A 27,971-nucleotide genomic window follows, 5' to 3' on the forward strand; every position below is an offset into this window, starting at 1 on the left:
CGTTCGATTAGTTTGAGTGCACATATGAATATATGAATATAACTCGTATCGATGGGTATTTTAATCACTTTCCTTGCACTCAAACGCACACTCGTTTGCCTGTTTCCGAGTGCATTCAATTACTTAGGATAATTGAATACCCACGACCGGCTGGCTGGCTGGCTGGCAGGTTGGGCCCTTAACTACATACACTTACCCATCATCGCGTGGCCCGCACTCATTTTGTCACGGATGAAATTAATTAATAACTGCACTCGCCGGATGACTGATTGTCTTCAAGGTGCAATAAAAAAATGACACGCTGCGTGTCGTGCTATTATGTCAACACAGGTCACTGGGCGTGGCAGCTGCAGCTGCAGCCGTTGATTAAGTTAATGTGAAACGAATTAACACCAATTCTGTCCATAATCGGCGGCTCAGCCAGGCACAGCCCTGCTCAGCTTGCTGGGAATGGGGGCAAGTAAATCTTGAAAGTATTCTAACACTTTTTTCATTACTGCTTAGTTCTCGTTGCTGCTGTTGTTCCGTTTATTTGAGAGATTTTTTTAATACCCTGTAACAGTTTGAGAACGAGTGAAATAGGGTATTCTGCTCCAAGTCGATAGATATAGATGGTCAGCCTAGATTTTGTATAAACAGAATTTAGATAAGCGATCGAATAAGGAGAATAACATTTATTTACGAATACAATTTTTCATAAGTAGTTTTTGCATAAGGGAAAGCTAAGAGAAAATGACGAGGCTCATCACAGGGTGTCTCCAAGTCGGACCCACTCGACTTGTTTGTTTTTTAAGTTTCTTGCATATTTTGCCCAACTTCACTTGCTGACTGCGATTGCTGGGTAAGGGAGGGCTTGCCCGAAGCTGGGCTATAAATTTATTGCTGAACTTTGAAATACCACGGCCGCAGCTACTTCCTCAGCCTCGGCTGGAGTCGAAGCGTTTTAAAGAAAAACTTCTGCAGCTGTATTTTTCGCAATTATCCTTGAAAATGCAAGCAGCCAAAGTTGGAGCGTGTTGAAGGATGCAGCGGAAATGTGTTTTGGGGTGTTGACACGAGCGCAGAACCTAAAACTATGGGACTGAGAGAGATAGAGAGAGACGGGTGAGAGGGAGAGGGGCGAAGGGGGGAGGGCAGAGCTGCGAATAATTTATTAGTTGCGTAAAGAAATCATTTATTTGTCGTTGTCTCCCAGCAAGCTGAGGGGCATGGGCAAAACCCACTGTTGAAATTAAATGAAGCACAGTTCGCGTAGCATATTTCCACGGTTCACGTCTTTGCTACAGTTTGAGTAGCACTGTGCAGCACGGTGAGAAACCATTTGAGATAGCCAATGCCCGGGTTGTGGTCGCAGCTAAGTTAAGAGTTGTGATTTTATTAAAATTACGTACACTTCACATTTACAATATGACGAGAATTGCAACAAAGGTTAAGAGTCCCTAGAGAACTAAATACCGCTTGGCTGGAGCACAGATCCGTCTCCGGACTGCGCCCTTGCGGTTGCCATTGATTAGAAATATGTTTCGATTCGGATTACGATTAGCAACTAAGTGTAGTTAAATATTAACAGCAGCGGTAACGGCAGCACCTGGTCTTCCCAACGGCTCACTTTGTCTTGGCGGTGCGTAAATTCGATGCTGACAACAGCGACCTGGTGGGTGGAGTACGCTCATCCACATGGTAGCCATTGGGGCGTCGTGTGGCCGCTTCATGGTGCTTGCGACCCAATCGGCTCAGCGTGCTAGCGCTGGTTGCGCCATTATGCGGTGGTGGCTTGCGCGGCAGCGTGGAAGTCTGTAGAAGATAAGGGCATGTGATTAGCTTAGGATTAGATGGTAACGGGAGTGGCGGTTGACGTACGCGCTTGTTTTGCTCCTGAGAGTAGTTGATCTCGTAGCCCTCGCTGATGTGCTTGGGCTTCCAGGGCGCCAGCATGGAGACAGAGCGAGAGACGGTGCGCGTCATGGGCTGCAAAGGCGGCTTAGCAGCAGCCCCACTGCCAGCTGCACTGCCGCCGCCCTTGCGTAGATCATCACGAGACATGGAGCGACGGCGCAAATTGTATGGCTGTGGTATATCACCCACGGTGGTGGCATGCAAATAGACCACGCTGCGCTGGCTATGCAGACTGGACTCGCCCTCGGTGCCAGAGCTCTCCGCGGGATAGCGTTCCCTATAATAAATAATGTTGATCAAATATGTTCTGGCTCACTGAGACAGCTAATAATTATACGACCACTTACTTGCCATAGCCGCCATCTGCACTGGGGTGCAAACCTCGTCGTTGGGCACTGCGCTCCGGCTTCGGCGGCCCCAGCAGCGGCCGCTCCTCAAAGCGCGGTAGCACATCCGCCGTGCGCTCCAGCGACATGGCACGCTGTGCAACATTGCCACGCTTGTGTCGCTCGACAGGCTCCGGCTCAGAGCCGCTCTCCGATATGTCGTGTAGCTCGCGGGAGCGCGAATAGTGACGCCGCTTGCGGAAATCAACCTCGTCGCTACCAGGTTCCAAGTGCTGCATAGAGCTGGCACGTTGCCGAGACGTTGTCACGGCCTGCCCGGAGAGACTCTGGCGATAGTCGCGCGACGGCGGCGGCGGGCTACGGTCCAGATTATAAGCGCTCTGCGAATGTTTCGAGTGCGCCAGCTGTGGACGTCGTCTGGGCGTGGCCAAGATATGAAGGTTAATTAGGGCTTTAACTTGGGATATCCATTGATACTTACCGCGGCATGCTGCTCGCCTTTGATATTGTTGGCGGATTCGAGTCCAAGTCCGTGTCACCAAAGAAACGCAAATTCTTTGCCGGCGCTGCGGATGCATTGCGTTTGCTGCGCTTCAGACTGGAACTGGCCTCGCTGTGTCCATTGACCGAAACGTTTAGCTATGGTACAAAAGTTATCAATTAGTGAGTGTCCAATGAAGAGACGGTCATCTGCTGCACTTGCCTGCTCCTTGGGATTGCTCTTGGCACGACGATCCAAAGACTTGAACCAGCTGGTCTTCTCGGCTTTGACTGGCGTCGAGCTGGCCGTTTCCTTCTGCTTCTTGGGCGGCTTATCCGCGGAGCCGCGCTTCAGCAGCAATGGACTAGCTTTCGGTGTGGATAGACGGCGTCGCATAGAGATGTCCATAGTCTGTCGTTAAAAGAATTTGATTTAGTTACGCTCACGCTCTGGCTCCAAACCGGGTCAAAGGTTTGCCCATTGCCCAACTGCCCAAGCAGCAACAGGTTGCCCAGCAATGTGGGGCAGGTGGCCTTTACACGAGCCTTGCCACAGCTCATGCCTGTCTAATGAGTGGCTGCAACTTTGGCTGTGGCTCTATCTGGAACTGTGGCTGTAACTGTAGCTCCGACTATTGCTTGTGGGGGCGCAACAACCAACAACAACAGCAACAAGCGAGAGTGCTCGACTAGGAGATAACCTGCACACGTATATATCATGAAATTTTCAGCGCTCAAACATGGCACCCATGATGTCTCTAGCCCTTATATTGCACCATAAAAGTTAATTTAAAATTGATAATTGTCATTATTTTGGCAATGCATATGATACACGAGATATATATGTTTATATTTATGACGAATTCGAGTTTTTGTAAACGGTTAGAGAGGCGAGTGTATTTCGACCCAGTTGATCTTGACTATATATATATATATTATATATTAGTGGAGTCGGAGATGCTTTCTTCTTCCTGTTACATACATTTGCAGAAAACCATCATGCCTTCCTTTAGGTATTTTCATTGGGTACAGAGTATAACAATGTCAGCTCACGTTGCAAACAAACTTGTTTTGCCATTTGCGAATGCGAATTCGCTCGTTTTGGCCCAATGAGACTTTGCCCCACTTGCGGTTGATATTATATTTAGGCAGGTACATGGGCATATGAGAGAGTCGAGTGTGTGGCAGGGTATTTATGTTTGTTCTATGCTCTGTTGTTGTTGTTGTTGCTGTTATTGTTATTGCAGCTAACAAACTAAGCTTTGCAATGGAATATTGGAATGTCGGAAAAAAGTCTAAAAAGATCGAAGCAAACACTTCGATTTGACGCTTACGCACCCACCTGAAATAATTAAATATTCAAATATGGCCGCCGCCTTAATATAGTTTATGGCCCCGACTTGTGCCATAAATTAGCTAACAACATTATTGGCGCACCATTTGCTGCGTATATTTATTTCTTTTTTGGTCATGTAGAATCTTCGGAACGAATGCCCAGCACTTTATGTTATTTCTTTGAAACATTTATTGTGCGGCTCCGATTTTTATGGCCATCGGGCATGAGCATGAATAATAGCCGCATATTGTCCAAATCGCTTACCACCAAACCATTCGAAAGTTTCGCTGCGGCACGCAATCATTTTGACAACGGTCCCAGGCCACATACTCACACACACAGAGACCACACCTTTTGATCACAAAAGAATCTGCAATCGTGTCTGGCCTCTCAGATGACGCCCCCGCGCTCCTGCAGGATTTCGGGCCGCCCGCTGAGCTGGCCAAAAATGTTGCTAATTTGTTTGTACCTATCAATATTGTGAGCTGAGCTGAGATGCAAACCGATTTTGACCGAACCGGTTAGAGCCCGGAACACCATCTTTTTATTTGCCCTGAGCCGAACCTTAAGCCTTCACCAAACAATATTTATCAGCCCGGGTGCATCGAACCGAACCTGAATATGAGGTTTGCTGCCTCACCAGCAGGTGAGGTGAGGCGAGGCGTTGTAGTGTGTCTTGCAATATCCGCTAGAACCAACGGTTGAGGCTAGCAACATCCTCTTGACAAGGTCTTGCAGGCCCACAAATCCGCTCAAGCATTGCAAATTAGCTAAGCACCAGCTGCAGTTGCGCCATGGCACAATGCCAATTGGCTGCGGGGCCCAACACCTCGGCACAGTAGCCCAAAAGCGTTTTGCAATGTGGAATCTGTGTGCGCAGCTTAATCAATTTCTCATACGCCCCGTTGGCCGTCGTCTTGCTGTCAGCTTTCCTAGTTCTCGAGCAGAGCAGATCGTGAGACAGACAGACAGAGAGAGAGAGAGAGACGGACAGAATGACTGACAGACTGACAAACTGTATTACTGACAGCTGGTGCGTGGGTTTCGCTTTTGTTCTAGCTTAAACGCTGAGCGACGCCTCGTCGAGCTCTTTGAATTCGCAACTCTATTTGGAAAACATTATTTAAACACAATTTCAAGCATTCTTTATGGCAGGCGACGTCTTGATTCGACTCGGATTTGTTTGGCCCCCTTCAGATGTGTCTCTAAGTGGCCCCAGCTGACATGACGTCGAGTCGCTGTACCATTTTCGGCTGTGCCCAGACGCCCACCTGGACAGCGACTGTGAGCAGGAAGTAGACGAGTCAAACAATAAATAAGAAAAGAATTGTTAATATCGGCACGCCGAAGATTAGATACCCTTGCTCATATCTATCAGAATAATAGAAGACGAAATATTTCTATGCTAAGAATCAAATAAAAAAGGATTGCTTGAAGAAGAAGATCCCTCAAAGCTGGAATAATAATAACTGAACTAATAAAATAGTTCTTAATATTAACAAATATATCTCAACTAATGCATTACACATTTTCTGAGAAAATCGAATACCCCTTGGAAGAGCATCAGAAGTCACAACAATTGCAAAAGTTCGCACGTACCGCGACGACTTGAGGGTGACTCGGGCTTAAAACTCATCGCCGCAAGTCTTGATTAATTCGAAATTAATAAGAGCCAAACCCATGACCGAATGGGCGAGTTTAAGCAGCTCCGCTGACCAAAACTGACCCATCGGTGGGTTCAACGAACTCTAGTGAAGCACTATCAATTGGCCATTAAGAGCTGGGTCAGGCTTACCTTTGGTTCGCGTGAGGTCTCTTCGGTCAGTGCTTGATGTTCGCGGTAGCGCGAACGCATCTCCTCCTCCCGGACCATATAGCGCTCCTTCTCCTTCTCTCTGCCCCTGTGTTCCGTGTTCTCCTTGTCGCGGCGACTGAGGGTGCTGCTGGTGCCGTTGGTTAGACGCGACTGTGTGTCCTTCTTCGCGCTGGAGACATTGCTGCCACTGCTGCGCCCGCTGCCACCATGGCTGCCACCTCCGTTGCCCGTAAACAGCTGCTTCACCTTCTCGAAGCCGCCGAGCTTTTTGTTGCGCTTCAGTGTGCTCGAATCCTCACGCTGTTTCACCTGCTGCGCTTGCTGCTCTCGGCGCCGCAATGTGCTCGTGGACACCGGATACTTGTCCAGGTGCGGATCGAAGTGGGAGCCATCGTCAATAGAGCGCTCCCGGTACACATAGCTGTGACGCGTCGATGCCGATTGCCGCTGCTCTTGCAGCTGCTGGGCGCTCTCGCGACGCTCCTTGCGCAAAAAGGATTCGCAGGCCCTCATATCATCAAGGGCCGTGCGCTTGCGCCATCTGTTTTGGAACAACAAAAAGGTTGTACAAGGATCAGCGCTGGGGCTACAAATTGGACTTACCTTGTGGTTAGATCGCCATTGAAGGACTCCTTGCGAAAATCATTCTCGATGCCCGAGTCACCCTTGTCAAAGCTGCGCTGCTGCAGCTTGTCGCGCTTCAGGCTGCTCTGCCAATAGTCCTGCTGCTGCGGCAGACGTCCGCGCTCTGTGATGCGCAGCTCTGGTGAGGATCTGTATTGATCGGTTAGCTGCGAGTCCAGGCTTTTCGGCTCCTGCTCGTGTCGCTCTGCAGAATTGTAGTCGCGCTCAAGTTCCCTTGGCGAGGAGCCGAGACGTTCGCGATGCCGCGACTCGCGCACCTGTCCATCCCTTTGTGTCTCCCGCACATAGGTCTCCTTGATGCCACCGTGACCATCGTCATAGTACTTGGTGTGGCGGTAGCGCGAGCTTTTCTCCATTTTCGGCAGTGTGCTGCTGTTCTCAGGCGTCGGGTGACCCCGATCCTGTGTATACTCCATCTGTGCAGGCCGATGGTATCGTTCATCAGTAGCCAACTCACGGTCCCGCTCTCGCTCTCGTTCCGGGCTGGGATATTCACGTAACCGGTCGCGCTCTCGCTCCTGCCTGAAGTTGTGCTGGCGGTCCAGCGTGGCACCCTCGCCAAAACGGCGGGTCAGTATGCGGTTCTCTAGTTGTGCCCTCCTGTACCCCAGTTCATCGAGATAGGGCGCCGGACTGACGCTTCTTATAACCGGCACAATGGGTGGTTCTGCACGCCGTTCTCTCTCGCGCTCCTGTTTGGGTATCTCGTCCTCGTAATAAACCTTGCGTGTCTCAAAGCCCAGACCCTCATCCTCATCGCTAAGATTACGTGGACTCAATTGTTGCCAGGGTGACGGCGAATGAGAAGAGCTGGCCAGTCTCGCTGGTGGCGCTCCTCCGTTCTGTATGGGTGAGTAGCTACGCTGCGGTAGACTACGCAACGGTCTGTCGTTGGCCCTAGGTGGCCTGGGCGGTGCGAATTCACGCTGTGGTGTGCGCGAATCGCGACCAGAAACACGCTGCTGCTCGTCGCTGAGATCGAGCTGGGCGTAGGTGATGCCCTCGTTTGGCCGTATGTAGGAAAAAGCCGGCTGACTAATGGCCGGTTGGGGTGAGAAGCGCTCCATCGAGAGCCGCTTCACAAGCCCATTGACAGTGCGACCCTTGGTGAGCGGCAAGCGCTCTGCGGGCTGCTGCGAGCTATGCATATTTTCGCTGGACTTGGACTTGAGTGTCTCAATGCGATCCCGAATACCAGCGGATATTGAGGGTCCTGAAGCTGTACCTGTACCTGTACCTGCAGCTGTACCAGATCCTGATTGCTTTTTGAATAAAGGCCCGTCCACTTGCGCCTTGGAACGGCTGCGCGAAAGCAATTCAGTCAGACCCTTCTCGCTTTCATTCTTCTCACGCACTGTAACAGCGTCTGATTTGCGTCTCTCGCGTTCCCGAAAATAGTCCTGCTCAAAGAAGTCCTCTCGTTGCGTTTGTTCAATGATGGGGCTCAGCTGTTGCTTAGCTGTAGTCGGTGTGTCGTTCTTTTTGCTCACTTTGCTGCGCGCCTCCTTGTGGTTGGCACTGCCAACATCACTTTTACTGCGAACTAAACGCCGACCGCCGCCGTCCTCGAAACGTGGATCCCGATCCAATTGGCTGACATTCGTGTCGCTCTTGCGACTGAAAAGTCCAAAGATTGAGGGACGCTTTGCTGGTTTCTTGGTTGCCGCCGCGTCGCTAACGCTGCGCGCCACGGGTTTGCCCTTTTTGCGACGCGTGGGTAGCGAATGGAATCGCTGTGAATCACTGGAGGCGCTTTGGCGCTTCTGCTTTACACGGAATGTGGGTATATTATCCCCGTTGGCCGCCTTGCTCTGGTGTTGACCGGCCTGTGCGATGACTAGGGCGGCCTCTTTGCGTATGTCCTCGGGATCGATATCCGGCGGGAGCTGATGGTAACTTTGTGGTATGCCAATGCCGCCAATAGGAGCTAGATCTGTCGTCTCGTAGTCGTACTCCGAGGGCTCGTTGGGACGCTTGGCTGCATAGAGATAGAAAACACAAAGAGAGAGAGAGGGAGAGAGAGAGAGAGAGGAAGATTCGATTAGCAAAAAGTCACAAAGTTCGCTTCGGCGAACTACTTCGCATTCATGTAATGACAATTAGCACATTAGCCGACGCTCTGCTGGCGATGATGTAATACGTAGCCAGCCGCAGCTGTTGGCCAAAGCCTCAAAGTGTGAATTGGCAACAGCTGCCTCCTAAATAAGGCAGCCTGACTGGCTGCTGCTGCTGCTGCTGAATCGTTGCCACTAACAATGGATTCAGCATTAGCCCACGTCTTTTGGTACGTGTTGTACTCTGTAATCGGGCGCTGTAAGCGCTAATGACCATTGAAGCGTTTCAGCCCGAGCCGAACGAGGCGCTACTAGAGACCGCTTCTATTCGAAGATCATCAAGATTCTTTCCATCCACTTCCTCACTTGTTCATAATCATTATTATTTAATACCCCCCGAAAACAAAAAACGTGCCGCTTCATCTCTATCTCAAGCAGCAGCGGAGCAGCCGAGGCGATCATCATGACCAAAAACAAGATTGAGCAGCAACAGCACCACCAAACTACATACAACCAGGGCAACCAGTAAAAACAGCAGAAACGTGCGTGTTCTTTGATAGCTTTTTTAGCTCTTTGTATCTTTTTTTCTGTTGCCAATTCGTTGCTGCTTCTTTTCTTCGGCTCCTCAGCTTAGCTCTAACCAGCTGAACGGGAGCAATCACAACATCTTGACAATCAGCGCTTGTTAAGCGATAGAACATACTATATACAACACATCACATCAGTTCGTTGCCTAAGTCATTTGTTTTATCTGCTTGACAACTGCAACTTGGCCTTGGCCTTGCCATACTCAGATTCTGAATCTATAATGAAGTCCATTTCTTAAAATTTCCTTAACTGAGTCAAAAATCGACCAATTTTGGTATAATTTTTATATATTATTTCTGCATATAAAAATCGTACATTCAAATTACATTTTTCATTTTATTACTCTCAAAAATACAAAAAAAAAACTCTGTAATATCTTATATTTTTATTTCAATTTTTCTACTCAATTCTAGGCAGCGACCTATATTCTTCTGCTCCTATGGGGATTATTATTCACCTGTAAGCACTCAACTGACTGCATTTGCACAGCCTGTCACATTGGGGAGCTTGCCACACCTGGCCAAGTAAGATATGAACCTGTGATTGGAACAACTGGCAACTGATTCGATACAACGAATAATGACAAGCTGGGCGTGGCAAGTGTCAAATTGGCAGTCACCATTCATGCGGGCAGTGTTTGATAATTGTGAAGCTATGCGAGAATTCCATGACGATACCAAGACGGCTCAAAGCGAACGCCGCTTGCCAAAATGATGAGCAAACCGCAAGCTGTGATCAGTCATATGTGTCAAGGTGAAATGTAGCTATGCAGTGCGTGCAAACATACATACATACTGGCATAAATACATAGCTGCAAGTATGTACGCATTTATAGTATGCGTTGGGTGCCAGTCGACATGCGAGTTGGAGGTCTTTCGAGGAGCCACTCGCATGTTTAGCCGACTGCGGTTGTTATACCCTCTACCATCCAAAATTGGAGAAAGAGAGTATGAGGTTTTTGATGACGGACCAAGTCGATAAATAAGTCGCATATTTAAGCGCCGTGTTTATTTGCTATCTATTAATATCATCAAGATGCGACTGTAATGACAAACAAAATTCAGGTTGCGTGATATAAAGGAAACAATGGTCGTTATATCATCGTGGCGCTGCGTTGAGGGTATCTCTTAGTAGGGCACTCCCGACATACTGTTCTTGTATTGTTGGCATACGCTGCAATGCCTTTGCGTTTTAGCTGGAGGTGGTTTTGGCCGCATTTGTGGCTGCTTTTAGGCAACAGGAAAACATAAATTGCGACTAAGCGACAGTTGCTGCAACTTGAGGAGCCAGTAAAACTGAAGCTCAAGTCAATGTCAAGTAACAGTAAACGCTTGAGCGCATTCCCAAGAGAGAACTGAGAGGGAACTGAGCCACACAATGAACTGGCTGTGAATTTCTGCGAGTGCAGCTATGATTGATTGCGAACAACAACACCTGGCGTAAAGGCAAAGGCTGCTGAAAGCCATTCATTAATTTAATCATCGATCCACTTAATGAATTCGAGCCAGGGCCGGCGGGCTCTATGATTTGTGTGCCCATGCCGAATGAGTTCAAATGAGTAGGAGAGAACTAAAGCCTCCAGGAATTGGCAAAAACAAGTCTAAGAAAATTTCAACGCATTGCGATAAAATATCTGATCCAATTTTCCGGCAGCCCAAACCTGCCTCAGCGCCTGTTCCGGTTTTATTTTCATTTTTTTTTCGGCATTTGCTGTTGCACTTAATTTGGTTTTCGTGGTAGACAAGGCAAGCCAGTTAATAGTAGCAGTTGGGCTTTATTTTTTATCGCAGCACACTGACCAAGTCTCAATCCATATAGCTAATAGTAGCAGTTGGGTTTTAGTTTTTTCATTCAGCTGACTTTCACTTGGTCAGTTGGCCTCTTCAATGGCTCGAGCGGAATTGTATATACGATGGCATGTGCTTGCCTCATTAAGAGCCAGCTTAATGCCAATAACGATACGTTTAGGCCAGCAAATGAATCATATCGAAACGCGCCCACAATCTGTCATGAGCTAGATAACAGGGCTCTTAGGGCTCTTTCCAGCTTCAAGACATGCCCACTACTGGTCTAAGTTCAAGTTCCTGCGCTAATGAACCGACCGAGTGGACGGGACTCGCACTTAAAGAAACCCATGCGAAAGGCAAATGGGCAGGGGCATGCATGCCAGTGCCAAAGATCTTGCGGCTCAGGGCCGTTCGCCTGCCGCATGCCACGGCGCGGCGCGCCTTTGGGGCATTTCAATTAACCTGCGCACTTTCGATTTCATTGGAACGGGGGCTTAGGCCTGACCAAGGCATCGGCTTCGGTATCGCCTTCGACTTGGACTTTATCTAGGCGGATCCAGTGCAGCAATTCCAATGCTAAACGGCTGCGCACTCATTCCAGAATTGAAATAATTGAAAGCCCTTGTGCGCTTATCGTTGACCAGAGGGTTCCCAGGCCTGACCAGGCCTCCTAATCACATCAAAAGACATGCCGCACCGCGCCGCGTCCTTGAATGCCAGCGAATACGCATGCCAGTGCAGCCACGGTCTTTCCGATGTGACAAGTATGCAAATAAGCTAGTGTATTTTGACATGAGCCTGCACTCAATCCCGGCTCGAGTCGACACAGAATCCAGCTACTCGTTGAGCCCAATTAAAATAGCTGCACTTGAGAGTCGAAGTTTGAGTTGTGGTTGCTGCTAAAGCGCTTGTCGAATGGCTTTCAAAACAAATACAAATATAAACTTTCGCTAAAGAATGGACGCGGCTGTAAAAAGACTGGCTAAGACGAAAGACTTAAGCGACAAACTTGTTTTGCACAGCAGCTGTCAACAGCACATTAAGTGAGAGCAAACAACAACAAGAACAACAACAAAACACTCTCACACACATAGACCGTCTATAGACGGTACCTCGAGTGCCAAAAGTTCGCTAAATATAATCTGAGACTCATTTCAATACACATTTCGATAAACAAATGACGCAATCTTTGCATTTCATAGCGATTTTTGCGCCAACTGAAGTTGCCCAGCAGAAAATATGGAGTTGTCTTTGAAGAGTGATTGAGCTGATGTCTGATCGAGCTGATCGGCAACTTCATTTACCCAATTCGCAATAATATCACTTTTAACTTGATAACTTCAATACACATTTAATAACTGCGACCGCGACGACAACAACACCCAATGCCAACCGGGTAAAGAACCTGACTGAGCCAGCGACTGAGCTAGCGACTGAGCCAACAACTAAAGAGAGGGCCGAGCTGCTGCCAGTTCTGCTGCCAGCTCTGCTGCCTACGCCAATGTCACAAAAGCAAAATAGTGCGAAATGGTGGGCAGCCGCAGCCAAAATGCGACTTATTAATTAAGTTTCTTTTTGCTGACTGTGACAGTTGTTATTGTTATTGTTATTGTTGTTGCTGTTGTTGTTGTTGGCACTATAAAACAACATATGCAAATTATGAATTAAAACAAAATATAAAAAACATAAATGGCATTTTAATGGTGGAAATGGTAGCGTGTGCTCCCAGCCTCGCAGATCTGCGTCTCCGTCGTCGTCGTCCCCTTCCCTTTCATGCGGGTGGAGTTCTCAACCTCAACCACGTACAATCAGGTTTGACAAATTCAAGCAAAGCAATTCTATGTGAAAATTGCGTAGTAGGCGAAGCACAAACAAAGTCATCAACTCAATTGTTTAATATAATCAACTATTAAATACCCTGTAAATTAGAAAAAACAACTAAAAAAGCTACCATGTTAGCTGTCACATATTCTCATGATTATCATACCCTTTTTGCAACTTGAAATTGTTACAGGGTAAACGAACTGATCAGCAAATAAACTCGCCAGTAAAAATTCTTTTTGTGTCTGGAATCGGCTTGTCTGCTGGCTTTTATGAATTGTCACATTTAGCATACCTTTTTTGCTCATTAATAAACTCGGACTATGCGAAAACAACAACTAATCAAATTCAAAGCTGGCCACAAATTAAAAATCACAGCAAGCAAACGGTATAGAAATTGCACGACTAGGAAACGCCGCGGCAATTTCATAATGAGGCATACTCATTTTTGTTAAACAATTTAATTAATTAATTAAAATATATGCGAGCTCATTAAAATACGTATGCATTATACAAAAAATACAGTAGCAAACGGAGCAGACACTCATTTAATTACGAGTGCAAATTGCAAATCTTACGTCATGATCGACTGGAGCTACCCAATTACGACAACTTGCTGCAAGATCAAAGCCATAATTGAATCAATTAAAGTGACGCGTTATGGTAAACTCTTGCAGCTAGCCACAGATTATGTCATTCACCAAGCGCAAACAGGAATATACATATATACATGCCGGGCATTGGCAGTTCAAGTATAAACAGTAGCATCTGCTCTGTCAATCTCGTGCTCTCGTGTTCCCCTGCCTGTCTGCAGTTGTCCGCCTTCAGGTGAGCAAGTGCATCACAAAGACAACAATAACAACAATATTTACGGCAACCACAACAACTATACTCACAACAACAACAGTCCTGAGCTGTGGCAGCCTCTGAAGCAGACTCGTTTTTGCCAAATTTGTCGCTACGCAAGGTTGCCTACGAGCTGAGACACATACACTCACACTCACAGTCACACTCATATTCATTCTCATACTGAGACTCACACTCATACTCATATTCACATTCATAAGATTGTTTTTGTTTTTATTCACTTGTTCATCAGGTGAGACTCAAGCAAAGAGCAAAAGTTTGCTGAAATTAGCCTCAACAGCTCGAACGAAATGTGGCTTTAACCCCCACGAGCGGCTAATTTGCGCTATATGTGCACAAATACACACACATTTTGAGCTCAAATTAAATCATCATTTTATCTATGTTTTCTCACATAATTGCCTCAATTTGCATGTGAACAACAAAGTCATTTAAAACATTATGGTTAACTACGTGTAGTCTGTGTGTCGTTAAATGTTAAATGCTGGCGCCTTGGCCGTTTTTAGATAGGACTTGAAGATCTAATTTCAGCAAATAAATCTAATTAAAATAACACTAGACAGAAAACGGACAAAGAAAAATTAAGTGGAGAAGATTTTTGCAAAGATTTATAGTGGGCTTATAGAAAGGCCCACCAAACTTGTTGTCAAGGCCAAATACAAAATTAAAAGTCGACCAAAAAAAATTTACAAGATTTGTCGCTTAATTAAGCGTATCTAATTAGATACAAACGCAGTTTACACCATATTTGTTTGCAGCCTCTTTGGCAACTAAGATTGCATTTTTGCTAGAACTGCAGCGCCCATAAGGAGATTCAAGTCAAGCCCAAAACAAAAGACTCGGGCAACGAACGTGGCATGCCAATTACAACACACACACATACACACACACACACGCACACTAAGAATGGGCGCATCTATTAAAGGCAGCTAAATAATTTACATTTGTGCCGCTTTTGTCATAATCAATTTTTAATTTCTTCATTTCAGACAGACGCCATAAATTCCATTCCGGCTTTGGTATAAATCGCATTGCCCTGCAATTAAATGCGGCTGCTTGGACGGGCGATTGTTCTGGTTGCTGTTGTTGTTGTGGCTGCTGCCAGACATAATCATAACAATAATAATGTAGTCGACTCTGGAGACAAACGGACAGTTGCAGCAGCAGGGAACAGCCGGGAACAGCCGTGGCCAGCCACAGGCTGACGCTAGGCATATACATATATTTAATGCGAGTGCCACTGATGAGTTTTGCTGCCACAGTCACCCATTTGCACTCCCCACTTCCCCCTCCAGCGAGCCGCAAAGACAGATGTGCAAAGTGATACTTTTGGTTTTAACAGGCAGACGCAGCAGCAGCAGCAGCAGCAGTGGACAGTGTGTCTCTCTCTCTGCTTGGTGCTTGTAATTCCTTATAAAAATTTATATATATATATATATATACATAACATATATATCTACTTATTTAAAATAGTTATTTGTGTGGCTGAGTTTTGCGCGATTGTGTGTGCTCTCGTGCTCTCAAGGTAAACTACATTTTATTGTTGAGGCGGCATTGTTACGAGCATTGCTTTTGGCATTCGTTCTGGCTTACTCGCCCACTTCTCGCTTCCATCTTTATATATAAATACCCATATATACACTATGTATGCATGCAATCAATATCAGCTGAGAGACTCGTCAAAATAGTTCAAAGAATTATGCATTTGATGGATGCCCAAATGCCATTTGCCAGCCCGGAGCAGAAGCAGATAACCATTTTGGAACAGCACGAAGGTGATCCGCTTGCCATGTCTCTGACCATCTTAGAACCCAGCTGTTGAGCGCCCGTTGACTGCGACTGCCCAGTTAATTAGTTAGTTAAATTATGTAGTCATTCAGTTGCCGATGTGCGGAGCGTGGGTTGTTAGCGGCATTGATTGACCAAAATTAGCGTGTATGTCGTACTACGTGTGTGCGTGTGTGTTTGTGTGAGTGTGTGCGCGAGTTTCTGTATGTACAAAAGAAAGTACGATCGTATAGTACGTTATACAGAGTATCACACAGTCGGCCACACTCGGCGAGAACACACTTGTTAATAATGAAATTTATTTATCGTTAAATAATGACAGCTTTCAGTTATATGTATATGTGTGGGAGTGTGTGTGGGTGAGAGTGTGTGTTGTGGTTATTTTGAGGTTATGTTCCTTAGCACAACACACTGACCTATACGCTTCACATGTACATCCCGATTGAAGCTAACACGTGGTCCGCCATTTGCTGCTGCTGCTGCTGCTGCTGATGTTGATCCTGGCAGTTGCTGAGGTTGCGGCGGCATTTTTAATGATTGTGGACGTGATTTTTTTTCAGTTGTTTGATCTGGTGCAGCTGCTGCTTGGGTTCGCTTTCAATTTTTCACTTTGACTTGGAGAAAAGTGTTAAGCTGCCGTTCCAGGCATTTTCAGATCGGTCTAGAAACCTAGGTTAAATTCTTGATATGCGACTCATCAACTATTTTGTACTGCAAATCGAAATAAGAAAGATAACAAATCTCAAAGTCAAATTTACGAGCCATTTGCGTTTTTTAGTTCATATTATTTTTGTTGTTTATTGTTGTTGTTGTTGTTTTGTTGTGTTTAGATGCGACCTGGTTAGATGCGACCTCGTTAAATTTGGTTGGGTTAAATAAATCAACTTTTTACTTGCTTGATTATGGGCACTTCACATGTGCCCCACTGTGCCAACAGCGAAAGTGTTATTAAAATTAAATCAAAGCTGGTAATTTAGCACAAAACCAGAAAAAAGAGCCCTCATCCTATTTGGCTTACAAGAGATTTCGCGTCCATTTGCAGACAACGCAATAAACCCCAAGAAATTAGAAACGAAAACAAGGGGAAGAAAACCAACATAAAAAGTAAAAACAGGCAGTGAATAGAATAATTGCCAATTAATAAAAAGCCAATGACTCTGACTCCCCCCCTCCCCCTCCCTCCCGAAAAATGTATTAAAATTAGTGTATGCTGGGATCAGGCAGGGGGGATCAGAGTAAGAAGTGAGCAGAGCGAATCAAGTTTGTTTTGCGTTATGCTCGTTAGCCGAAGCATAAAAAAGGGAATGGTCTAGTCGGGAGTATTCGACTAGGAGTTACCTTCTTATTATTCAACTCTTCTTAATACCCCATTATGGGAAACTTATTCTTCAATAACTTCGGTGTATATAGTAAGATCCTTATGAAAATTCGAGGGCTTGAATATGTCACCAATATATGCGTATATTGAGAAAAGGTTCAGTTTCCAAGAAGGTGTGAATATGGTCATTGGTCACTGGCTCATACAAGTTTTAAATTGTTCTTAAAAAACCGTCTTAAAATAGATATTTATCGATATTAGGGAGTCGGAGGGAGATATAGAGAAACAATGATAAATTGGTTCTACGTATGTTGTACAAGAATCGAGATCGACTCGGTTAAACAAACGGATCAAGAATTTATACACTATTTCCTGCCTGATGCCTGTTACATACCTTTGCACAAAACCATAATACACTTTTTTTAATGCCATTTTCAATGTGTACAGGGTATAAGAAATAGACATCATGAGGGTGTTTGTCTGCATACGACGATATTTAATTCGACTCTCGCCTTTGTCATTGTCAAATGGAATGGGGTTTGAGTGAGTGGAGCGAATATCAATACAAAGCGGATGTCGGGAGCCAACCGCCAACTGGCCGGCAACAATGTGTGTACCCCCACAAACGACAATTTGGGTGTGTCCTGCAGCAAGAACAAAAAATGTTGATTGCGATTAAGCAAACGCGATAATATTCATATTTGAATACGACTACGAGTTCGAGTACGAGTACGAGTTCGAGTACGAGTACTTGCAGCACAAACTCTATTTAAACAATGCATTTGGCCCGAGGACATGCCGCACACGGCAGAATGGTGGTCGCAAGTGCGCTAAGCAGGCGCAGCCAATGAGCATCCACTTAGTTTGGGGCCAGTCGTTATAGCGCCTGCTGTCTGCTGTCTGCTGCCTGTTGCCTGTTGCAGACACGCACCCACCCAAAACGCCAAATGCGACGAGCAGGAGCGCGCTGTAATGGCTAGAAAATGCATGCCCATTATGGCACCTGGTCAGAGGCCGAGGCGCAATCATGGTCAGAACCAGAATCGGTTCCGAACAGACGATGCCCAGTGCTCATTCACTTACTGGCTTACTTACAGACAGGACTGCTTTCCACTCTAACAAGCACACACTCACACACACAGAGCTACACACAGGCTAAAGCCAATCGAGCGACTAGACATCAATGGCGACGGCGTATGATCATGACTAGAACGTCTGTCTGCCCAGTTTAAGCCAGGCTCTAGCTGCAGCGGATACACTCTAAAAAAAAGCGACATACATTTTAGAATAACTTTAGAATAAAAATTCGTATAACGAAAATAAAGCGTTTGTGCGATGAAATGCAGGACTCGTAATAAGGATCTTGTGTTTATGAACTTGGAGACTTAACAAACTTTTCATCTTAATGCCTGTGCTTGATTAAAAATAGAAAATTCTTGTTGATTTTTCTGTAAGTGTACGCAAAACGCTTGCAGCTGCCAATAAAAATCCTTTACCATATAATTTGAGTGGCCATGCGTGCGCTCGCCGCAGCGACTGACGTTGATGGGAAGCTGACTAGTCAGCATGGACACCGACGCGTCGCTCCGCTGGATTCCTGCAGCCGCACCGGGTCGGCCAGATGCCGATGCCGATGTCGATGCCGATGCCGATTGCTGCGCGTTGATTGCGCCATGAACGTGATTTGTTTGTAAACACGCATTATTAAGGTGTAATAAACATAAAATTTGTAGCGCTTCAGAGCGTCCTCGCTAGACTCGCCATATATATATATATATATATCTATATATAAACGAGGGAGTGTGTCTATGCATATATCTATATATATATACATACATCATTCAATAAAAACAACGTTGCCGAATGCAATTTGAATCAAATTTTGCGTAGTGTGTAGCTAATTTTATACAATTTATTTAAAATTGTACAATTATACCTGTATGTACATACGTATGGCTGCGGCCTTTGCACTGCCCGTAAAATGTCTTGCAAATGGGGCTCTTAAAGCACAAAACAAACATACGCCCGACAGCTAAAGAAGAAGAACAATAATGATTCTGAACTTGAACTTTGACACTGCGAATGAGGCAGAAAACGCAATCAGCAAACATAATGATGGCAACTGCCCAACCCAGCCTAGGCTCTATACACACGCCCCCCGCAGTGCCTGCCCCAGCTACCACGGAACGTTCGTGTCAAGTGAAACCAAAAGTGCGGCAACATCAGCGAAGTGGAGTGGACAGAGGCAGAAGCACGGGCAGGGGTAGGGGCAGGGGCTGGGGCTGCGGCAAACAAACAACGCGTTCGCCCACTTTGCGTGTGTTCTCAGCGCCAGCGCTGACCTCTGGGGGGTTCAGGTTCAAGTTTAGGTACAACACCAGCAGGGAAATACGTACAGAGATTGAGTCTGTCTAAGCCATGTCGAAGCACAGCTCGGCCTTTGCCTGAAATGAAAATGAAGGTGTAGTCCAATTTGTAAGTATGGCCAAGCCCCGGGCGCACAGCAGCAGCAGCAGCAGCCGACGTCCAAGTTATGCAAAGCTTGGAGCAGAGAGTGGCAGTCTGAGCCAGAGCCAGAACCTCAGAGCCTCTGCTCCCGCTGGAGTTGAGCTAGAGCAACGTTTGGGCTGCATTTTTCCATGCGTGCCGCCTTTTGCTTTGTTGGTGGCGCTCGCAGCGGCGGCGACGGCGGCTCTGCTGCTGCGTCGTCCATTTGCCGACTTGGCAAATACTTAATTGCATTTCGATATCTATGCTCAGGCATCTGTGAGTAGATGCCGCACTAGGCTCAATACCTCAGACAGGGACAGCGGCATTTGGACACGCAGACAGCCAAGCAGCGAGCTGGTCGTCTCGGCAAAGATGCGAGGCGGCTGCTCCGTTTGCTGTTGCCTGTTACCTGTTGCTTGTTGCCAGTTGCTCTTTTTACTGACCAACTGCAGAGTTAGTCCACATTTTCGATTTTTACAACTAAATTCCGTTGATTCAGGCGCTTTACAAAAGAAATTAGTAATTGCTACGCCCATTTAGAGCCACATTGCATATCTACGCGCGCATCTGAGACGACAACGATGACAAGAGATTTCTACGCTGGCGCACTATTCTAATGCTGTGCACATACAGCCCAGCGCCCACACACATACACACACACACACACGCACATACATACCAATGCCAGCTCAACTGAGTTCGTCTCATATCCGCTCGCATATTGTTTGTCATCGTTTTGTTTGCTGCCGCTGATGGCCGGCCGTCAATCTTGCCGTCAGTCGCAGTAGCCCAACTCACAACGACATACACCTCCCTTGATCGCATTGTGCCTGAGCACGCTGTCATTTTCACGCTTTGTTAGCTCACCAAACTGTATATTGAAGTCCGGCGTCTACTAGGAAGCGCCGAGTTTTTTTTTTTTTTTGTATTTATGACTACATATTTAGTTTATGTTTATTATGTATGTTAGAAGGTTAATCTCTGCGGCATTACATTGCAACTTTTTGCGCCTTTGTGGCAATTTCATTGCCTTGTATAATATGTACACTGGATAACAGTAGAATATGGCAGCAGGAGAAAAGATTTGCAGGCAATGTGAAAGAAATGTGAAACTGTATCTATGCAAGCGACCTGGAGTGTACGTTGGCAACATCAAATTTTCTTTTAGATGCGGTAATTGTAGTCGGTATTTTGATGAGAAATGTAAATCAATTTCCTATTTAATGGCAACTGCCATGATTAATGTGGCTTTTAACTATGAGCTGCTCCCAGCGGGCAGTTTGGACTACACAAATTTCACTTTTCGAATTCATAATACAATAATTAACCCAGAGAGCATCTATGCTCATCTAAATGAGCAAAAAAACAACACAGAAACAACAGTTATGTTTGGAATGTCGAAGCTTAAATACACTTGAAGACATGGGTCTTAAAAAACGTCACTTCCGACCAATTGTTCAATTATATAGAAGACCGATTTTATATGGTTTTACAGATATGTTAGGCTCATAATTGCCAAGAGAAACATAAAAGTTTTTTTATTTAAAAACTCAATTTTTGAGATGGGTCTGATATTAAATTGCATTCATGTAAGATGCACAGTTTGGTCAACATATCTTGAGGAACAAACAACTTTTCCAATAACAACTTAATTTGTAAACAATCATCATATAGCGCTATGATCCAACCGACTATATATGTATATATATACTATCGATTATATATGTATACTGTCTACAAATTAGAGACGGGCCTTTGAAAAGTTGCATTAAGATAGCTTTTTAAACTAAGAGACTATAATTTAAATAGCCTTTGCAAGAGTATTAAAAAACGACTGCTTTCGACTGCTGTGTCATTTTTCCATGTCACAGTCGCCGGCTGTGCGACTTTTAACCTGTGCAGAAATCAATTAGGCACCATATCGAAAAGATACACACACACACACACACATGCAAAGACAAGCGATTTAGGTTTGCCAAAAAGCGATCGATCATCAGTGCCAAACAATCGCTGTAAAGTTGAAACTTGAAATATGAACGTCATAAAGCGATTGCTGAGTTGGCCCTTGATTGTTGGTTCAGTGAGTTTCAAAATGTATTTTATTTATCAATTAAATGAATCGAAAATTGTGCGCAATTACTGAGCAAATAGTTGTGAGCCAAGTTTGTTGCCCAAGTCTTTCTAGTTATGCGCCAAGTTTGTTGCCTAAGTCTTTCTAGTTATGAGCCACGTTCGTTGCCTGAGTTTTCTTTCGCCGCGGCAATTCTCACTGAGAGGCCGCACGAAATCGGCGACTCTCTGCCTGCCCCTTGGCTGGTGTCAGTTTCATTTTCGGTTGCATCTCCGAGTCAGTCCACATTTCCGGCAGCTTCGATGCAGCGCCACGTTGACGGTGGCAAAGGTCACAGCAGCGAAAACGAATCGGCACTTGGCACTTGGGCCCATGCAATCGGGCTGCATGCTGCATGCAACGTTCAGTGGGAAAAAGGGCGACTGGCATGCGATGCCTTCTTTGGGTCTGTGGTACAAGTCATAATCAATGTTGCATGCGACTCTGGGCCATCTTCCGTCTTGCATAAGCCACAAGAGTTTCACTTTTTTTGTTGTTGTTGTTTTTTTTCTTTCAGCCAAATCTGTCGCTGCCGGGTAATTAAAGCCAATGGGCTAGCGGTAGCTGATAGTTGAGCTTTAATTTATGCAAATTTGTGCTGAAATCTCAGTCTAATTATTAGCTGCCAGGCAATGCGATATTTGTATTTACTTTGATTGATAGAGACGCAAAGTCTGTTCGAAAATATTTATTTACATATAGGTATGCACGTGAGTATCTCGTAAAATAATATTATTGGGAGCAGCGTCTTCAGCTGATCGAGGGGTTCATTGATATGCGGTTCAAAGCATATCATCAAATGTTGTTGACCGCAAAGTTACGCGGCATACAAAGCAGGTTGCGGCAGGGGAGAGGGGGGGGGGGGGGGGTATCATTTGGGTGACTCAATTTCAACATTATATTTATTGCTTGATACTCTTTTGGGGGCCCATTGAGTAATGCGCATAATGGCAGCCCGTCCCTAAATGGTGGCCCAATTTCATTATGAAAGCGTTACCAATTGTTTTTTATGAGTCCTCTTTGACAATTGGCAAACCAGGCAATTCGCTTGATAAGACGCCCATTTTAGTTAATGGCAAATGAACTGGGAACAAGCTAACAATACATGGCCGTAATCGGTCCAGTTTCCATTTGTCTCATTTGTATGCATGAATCTCTTTTTGAGTGCAGTCAATGTCACCATCAAATTAAACAACCAAACCTGACGACTCCGGTTGCCCAATGACATCACATCGGATCGGCCCACGCTGACCACGACAATTAATAACCTCTAGCAGACGCTAGGCAAGAGAAATTTGCTGGAATCCAGAAAGTCGCAGCCAGACGCAATTCTTGGAAATTCGTAATTGGCTCGAGATGAAAGCTAAGCAGGCCCAGCGGCCAATATAGCAGTCAATACATCAATTTAATGACTTCATTGAAAGCATTTTCGGCTAACCTCATGCACGCCCCAAATATTAATATCGGTTCGATCCATTCGGCGGCCCAGCGACAGAGATTGGCTCTGGGCTTAAGTAAATAAAAACGTACGCAAACGTACGTTTGTTTTAACCGATTAACTGGCTAAACAGTAGAAACTGGAAATCTTTATTTATCACAGTAGTTACCTTATATAGCATAAGTGAGAGGGACCAATTCTGATTGGCATCGAGCTCATTTTCAAATGTCTCATTTTAAATGAAAAATTCGCTGTGTTCAAGACTTCCCTACTTAACTTTATAGGGTAGATCACTGCAGAGCTTTGGTCAAATAAATCTGCAAGCATCGTTCCCAGGGCGTCGTATTGCAGCCCAAGTCTGCAGCTGCCAATGCCAACGGCGACACTTGACACCCAAAGCTCCAACGGGCCAACACAAGCTCAGCTGTGAAGCTGAAGTGATCGATATAATTTGTCGGCCTAATTGGTGCTTTTATGAAGCATATTTACTTCCGCACATGCTTTGTGCAGTGTCAAATGCTGTTTACCGCTCAAGTGACCGATCAACTTCCGCTCGCAATGAGCGATCTCAGTGCCAGCCTGCTGTGGCTTACAAATCGAACGCGATCAGGTTAACCAATTTGTTAAATAGCAGCCGTACCCTGCCCACCGCGACCCCATTAAATCAACAGCTAGTCAGCGCTTGTTTTCAGGCCGCCTCAACAATCACGCACACACACGCACACACACGCACACACACACATCGCGATTACGCCATTTGGAAGACATTGTGTGCTTAAGTCGTGTCTCAGACATTTCGAATTTGGTTTTGATTTTGTACCCTGTACACATTGGAAGTGGGCTTAGGCGTTGTAGTGGTATGAAGGTTCTCGTAAAGTATACACATATTGAGTATATTTATTTTTTCGATTCCTCACAAACAAAGCGTTTCAAGACCTTGCTTTTAGGCAGACAAATGTTGAACCCGCTGTAGGGTATCTTTCGGACTGGCAACCTCGGTTGGACCACACTTGTTTTGATTTTGATTTGTGTGGCCCGTGGGCAATTAAAGGTGCACGATGCGAAAGTGAATGTTGCCGCTTTGTTGACCCGATGCGCAGCCCCTTCGTTTTGATTAGGTAAGGTCACTCGGGACGACGCGCATTCATTAGCAGCTTTTTTAAGTTTGGCAAACAGTCGCTATACAAAAGCCACTAAAAGCCAGTCAGCAATGCCAATTTGTTTATATTTGTCTTTTAGATAGGTGGGTATTCACAATTGCAAGTGAAGACTACATTTTTATTTCGAACAGTGTTAATCACCCTGCGGCACACTTGTGATGTTTGTGTTTGACCAAAATGTATTTTGTAGGTGCTAAACGGCGTACAGCGAATCGGACAATGAGTCAAAAGGGAAGCATCCAGAGTTGGGGGCTAAGCAAAAATAAAATACAAAATTTTGCTGACTCCGATGCCTTTGCATTAAAACAAATCATCCTTGACGCATGCACACCAAAAACGGCAGCCTGATAAATGAATAACAACAACAACAACGGCAACAAAAATTAAATGAGAAAAAAACAGCTCCCAAAAAACGAAACAAGCCGTAGGACTGCGTACAAGGCAAGGCTGTACACCATTTTTGGCCTCATCAACGAACAAAAAAAAAGCTGCCGCTTTTTGAGAATTTTCAATTTGTAGTGTGTGCGTGCGTGAGTGTGTGTGTGCATGCACAACTCCCCTTAGTCCGCTGCTGCTGCTGCTGCACAGGTTCCTTTGACGTTTATTTCCAGACACAAAAGACGACGGCCCCAAAAAGTCGTCGCAACTTTCGAAAGTTTTAATGAGCGCAAAATGTGTGCGTCGATTTAATTTGGCGAAGCGTTTGAAAACAGGAACAGACCCAGACTTGGATACGTGCTTCTGCTGCTTCTGCTGCTGGTGCTGCTGCTGCTGAGCAAAACGAGGTGTTTAGCCGTTCGAAAGACACCTACACAGACATACACACTCTACTTACATGCAGTCCACACACAGACACACAGACACACACACACACACACCAACATGACGTCATTCTGGCATTGGCATTGAACTGAAGGTGAAGATCGTTAAACAAGTTCGAAATGCTCCCACGTAGAGAACGTATATAAAAATATATAAAAGTGCATAGGATTTTGTCTCCCTAGTGTTTCTTCGATCATATTTCGCATAGTTCTCATCCTTCCACAGATCCTTAGTATTTCCATATTAGAAATGGACGCGCTATATACATTGAGTGCGAGGGATAGAGACTCGAAAGTGCCAGCAAATCCCCCAGCACAACCACAGAGACCTGGGCATATTGCACAGCTGGCAAACTGAAGAACCACACCAGAGAATCGCGCAGCCCGCGAAGTCTGTTCGACCTCGGAGCAGCTTCGGTGACCTCAACAACCTCCATGTCCTCTTTAAAAATATATAATATTGTTTGTGTTTCGGAGAGGATTTTCTATTTTTGTTTTTTTACTTGAACTTTCTCGAACAACACACAAATGAAGAATGGAGAAATTCAAGAATTTTACGTTTAAAGACTCGAAAGAGTTCTAGATCGAAGCATAACTCATAGAGTTTTTGATTCTAGCAAATAAGTATATCTTATGAATTTGGGCAAAAATACATAAATAACAAATTCCTAATCGCATTAAACACCAAAATTTATGTGCATTTTTAGGCTAAATTGTACGAATTTTTAATTTTGTTCAATCAAATTAGCAATGCTAATTTCGGCTCTTAGAACTGAAATCGATACAAGATAACGAGCAGCTAGGCTAATTTTTTTTTACGATATCGATGCATTAAGGTGAAAATGTATCAAAATAACGCCCATTCCCTACAAATGTCCAAAACTTTCACTAAGAAAACTTTAAGCCAATAGATTGCATTGTAAGTAAGACCTTCCGAATTCTATTTCCGTTTCGAGGCACAAACGAAAAAAAAAAAAAAAGAGGGGCATCCATAACGTGTTGTCGAGCTCTCAGCTCTCCACCATGTTCATAATTATCGTCATAATGACAGTGGAGCTTTTATTAACATTATAATTGGTTATTAATTTGCATCCAAATTCAAAGCACTCGCCGATCGCTAAACACGAAAACTTGTAGCTCCGACAAGGCTGTGATCGGAGCGGGAACCTATAGAGGTCGCATATTTACCAGATTTCTGTTGCAAAAGCTTTAAAGCAGAAAGAAAGTCTTCAATATATTCGCGCACTCTTTGAACCCCGAATACTTCAATTAACAGCAAATCAATTTATTGACTCCATTTAGAGCAAATGCGCAAAAGAATCAAGAACCACCAAATGTCAGCTGACTCACAAGACGTGAGTCTATTTTCAACAGCCTTTCCAAACTCAGAGAGAAGTCCCAGTATGATTGTAATATAATTCAAGTCGGTTTTAAGTATTCTGGTACATTTTGAGTTTGCGTTAAGGAAACTTTAAATTAAGAAACCAGTTCTTGAAATATGAATTTCCTACTCAGCTTAAACATTTGTTCGTTAACTTGAGTGCAAAATGCTTTGTTTTTTCTCTGAGTGTAAGTACGCCCACACGCACACTTATGCGTGTCTGTGTAACTGGAACAGCTTTAATAATATTCTAGGTCCATAAAAGCAACATTCACCCCGAGATCAAAGATTAGAATTTGGCTGACACATTTGCCTCCGCAGTTTTGAATTATTCAAAGCTGAAGAAACCAAAATTCCTCGTGTTTATTAAGTTTTTTAATATTTAGTACAGCTACGATTTAGTTTGTGTTTTAATCAATTTATATGGGTTACAGAAGGAAAAGCGTTACAGAGTCAGAATTTTCAGGTTTTGCTGCATTAGAAGTCTTGTTTAGCGTAGCTCTACTTTAGTTCATTCGGATGCCTCTAAGCCCACGTTAAATATTTGTGACAATTGTATTTACAATTCTGTTCAGCTCACATCTGCTGGGCGACTCACCTCATAAACTGGCAGTTCAAAGCAATTTGCGCAGTTCTAATTACAATACTTGTGCCTGTTCTTGTTGTTGTTCTTGTTGTTGTTGTTGCCGAAGCAGTTAATGTTGTTGTTGTTGTTGTTGTTGTTATTGTTGGAGTTGTTGTTGTTGAATAAACAACTTGTTATGCACTTAAAAATGTTACACTTGCTAAGCCGAGTGTAGTTCGATCTTTTTGAAATCGTTCGACGTTTCGCGAATGCACAACAAATTTTAATAAGTCACACACACATACACCTGCACACACTCACACACATGCAGTCGTTGTTAAATGTTTTTTGTTTTTGAAAACAAAAAAGAAGCAGCTCGGAAATCACCAAAATCGTTTGCACAATTTAAGCGAAAATTTATCACGATTTGTGCCGTATTTTTATTTAGCTTTTTGCACTGCGCACAAAGTCGTTTGTTTTTTTTCTATTTTTTCTATTTTTTTTTTCTGTGTGGGTTGAGTGCAGTTGAATGGACGTGCCGATGGTCGTTGGCGATTGATCGCAAATACTCGTTAGTACAGGAAAACACAGACAAACACAGAGACGCAATGCGCTTCTATTGGTTTCCTAATTGCAAATCTAGAGTTAGGTTAGAGGGGTGGGGGGTGGCGGTTTAGCAGCAGGGCTCGGCGCTGACCAGTTCGAATTGTATATATACGTATGTGTATATATATATGTTTTAATCGTCGTAAATTGTGAATATTAAATCAAACATCTCACGCGAACACACACACACACACTCGAGTACGCACGGCGCGTCTTTGGTTCAGCCAGGTGAACACCGTCACGTCTGAAAGTCGACTGAAGCTAAACGTCCGCACGATCTGCGGCTCGAGCTCTGTTCGTGAGCGATAAAGCTCGTCGCCGCTGCAGAAGAGCGTAAGCCAATCAGAGCTAGCTGGCAGAGCGGAGCAACAGGTAGCCGGCATTTCTTTCGCCCTCTTAACGGGCTCTCTCGCATTCTCTCGCTCTCTTTGGCTTGAATTAAAAATTATTCATAGTCATATTGCTGCTCTGCTCTGGTAAAGCCGTCTGTGCGGCTGATGATGGCGATGTAAACAAGTGAAACCAGCTCGCCCAAACATTCTTCAGATAGTTGTCCAGTTGCATCTTCGTTAAGATTGCATTTCGAGGATGGGGCTGGAAAAATATGGAAATTCTGCCAGCCAGAGCTGACAGACGCGCTCAACACGACCAGCTGCT

General features: G+C 44.9%; 2 protein-coding genes across 3 annotated transcripts; both read right to left on the minus strand.

The window, feature by feature from the left end:
* Window positions 1-1,355: 1,355 nt before the first annotated feature.
* Window positions 1,356-27,546, minus strand: blo (bloated). Its single transcript, XM_064679977.1, has 9 exons — window positions 26,742-27,546; window positions 15,842-16,136; window positions 6,479-8,498; window positions 5,855-6,416; window positions 2,947-3,135; window positions 2,725-2,882; window positions 2,244-2,660; window positions 1,861-2,173; window positions 1,356-1,794 (listed from the first exon to the last, which is right to left on the minus strand). The coding sequence occupies exons 2-9, from the start codon at window positions 15,951-15,953 to the stop codon at window positions 1,606-1,608; spliced, it is 3,960 nt and encodes a 1,319-aa protein (XP_064536047.1). The 5' UTR covers window positions 15,954-16,136; window positions 26,742-27,546; the 3' UTR covers window positions 1,356-1,605.
* On the minus strand, window positions 23,986-25,369 carry LOC135426754 (uncharacterized). 2 transcript variants are annotated; one of them, XM_064680030.1, is made up of 3 exons: window positions 25,266-25,369; window positions 24,777-25,204; window positions 23,986-24,709 (listed from the first exon to the last, which is right to left on the minus strand). In XM_064680030.1, exon 2 carries the CDS (start codon window positions 25,197-25,199, stop codon window positions 24,993-24,995), a length of 207 nt encoding a protein of 68 aa, XP_064536100.1. In that variant the 5' UTR covers window positions 25,200-25,204; window positions 25,266-25,369; the 3' UTR covers window positions 23,986-24,709; window positions 24,777-24,992. The 2 variants fall into 2 exon arrangements, with proteins under 2 accessions (XP_064536100.1, XP_064536099.1); XM_064680029.1 differs by having other exon boundaries at window positions 24,777-25,296.
* Window positions 27,547-27,971: the final 425 nt, after the last annotated feature.

The sequence above is a fragment of the Drosophila montana genome, unplaced genomic scaffold (genome assembly GCF_035044405.1).
Source record: "Drosophila montana isolate Dmon_TW-CO22-7 unplaced genomic scaffold, ASM3504440v1 contig_2081_1, whole genome shotgun sequence".
Classification (NCBI taxonomy): Eukaryota; Metazoa; Arthropoda; class Insecta; order Diptera; family Drosophilidae; genus Drosophila; species Drosophila montana.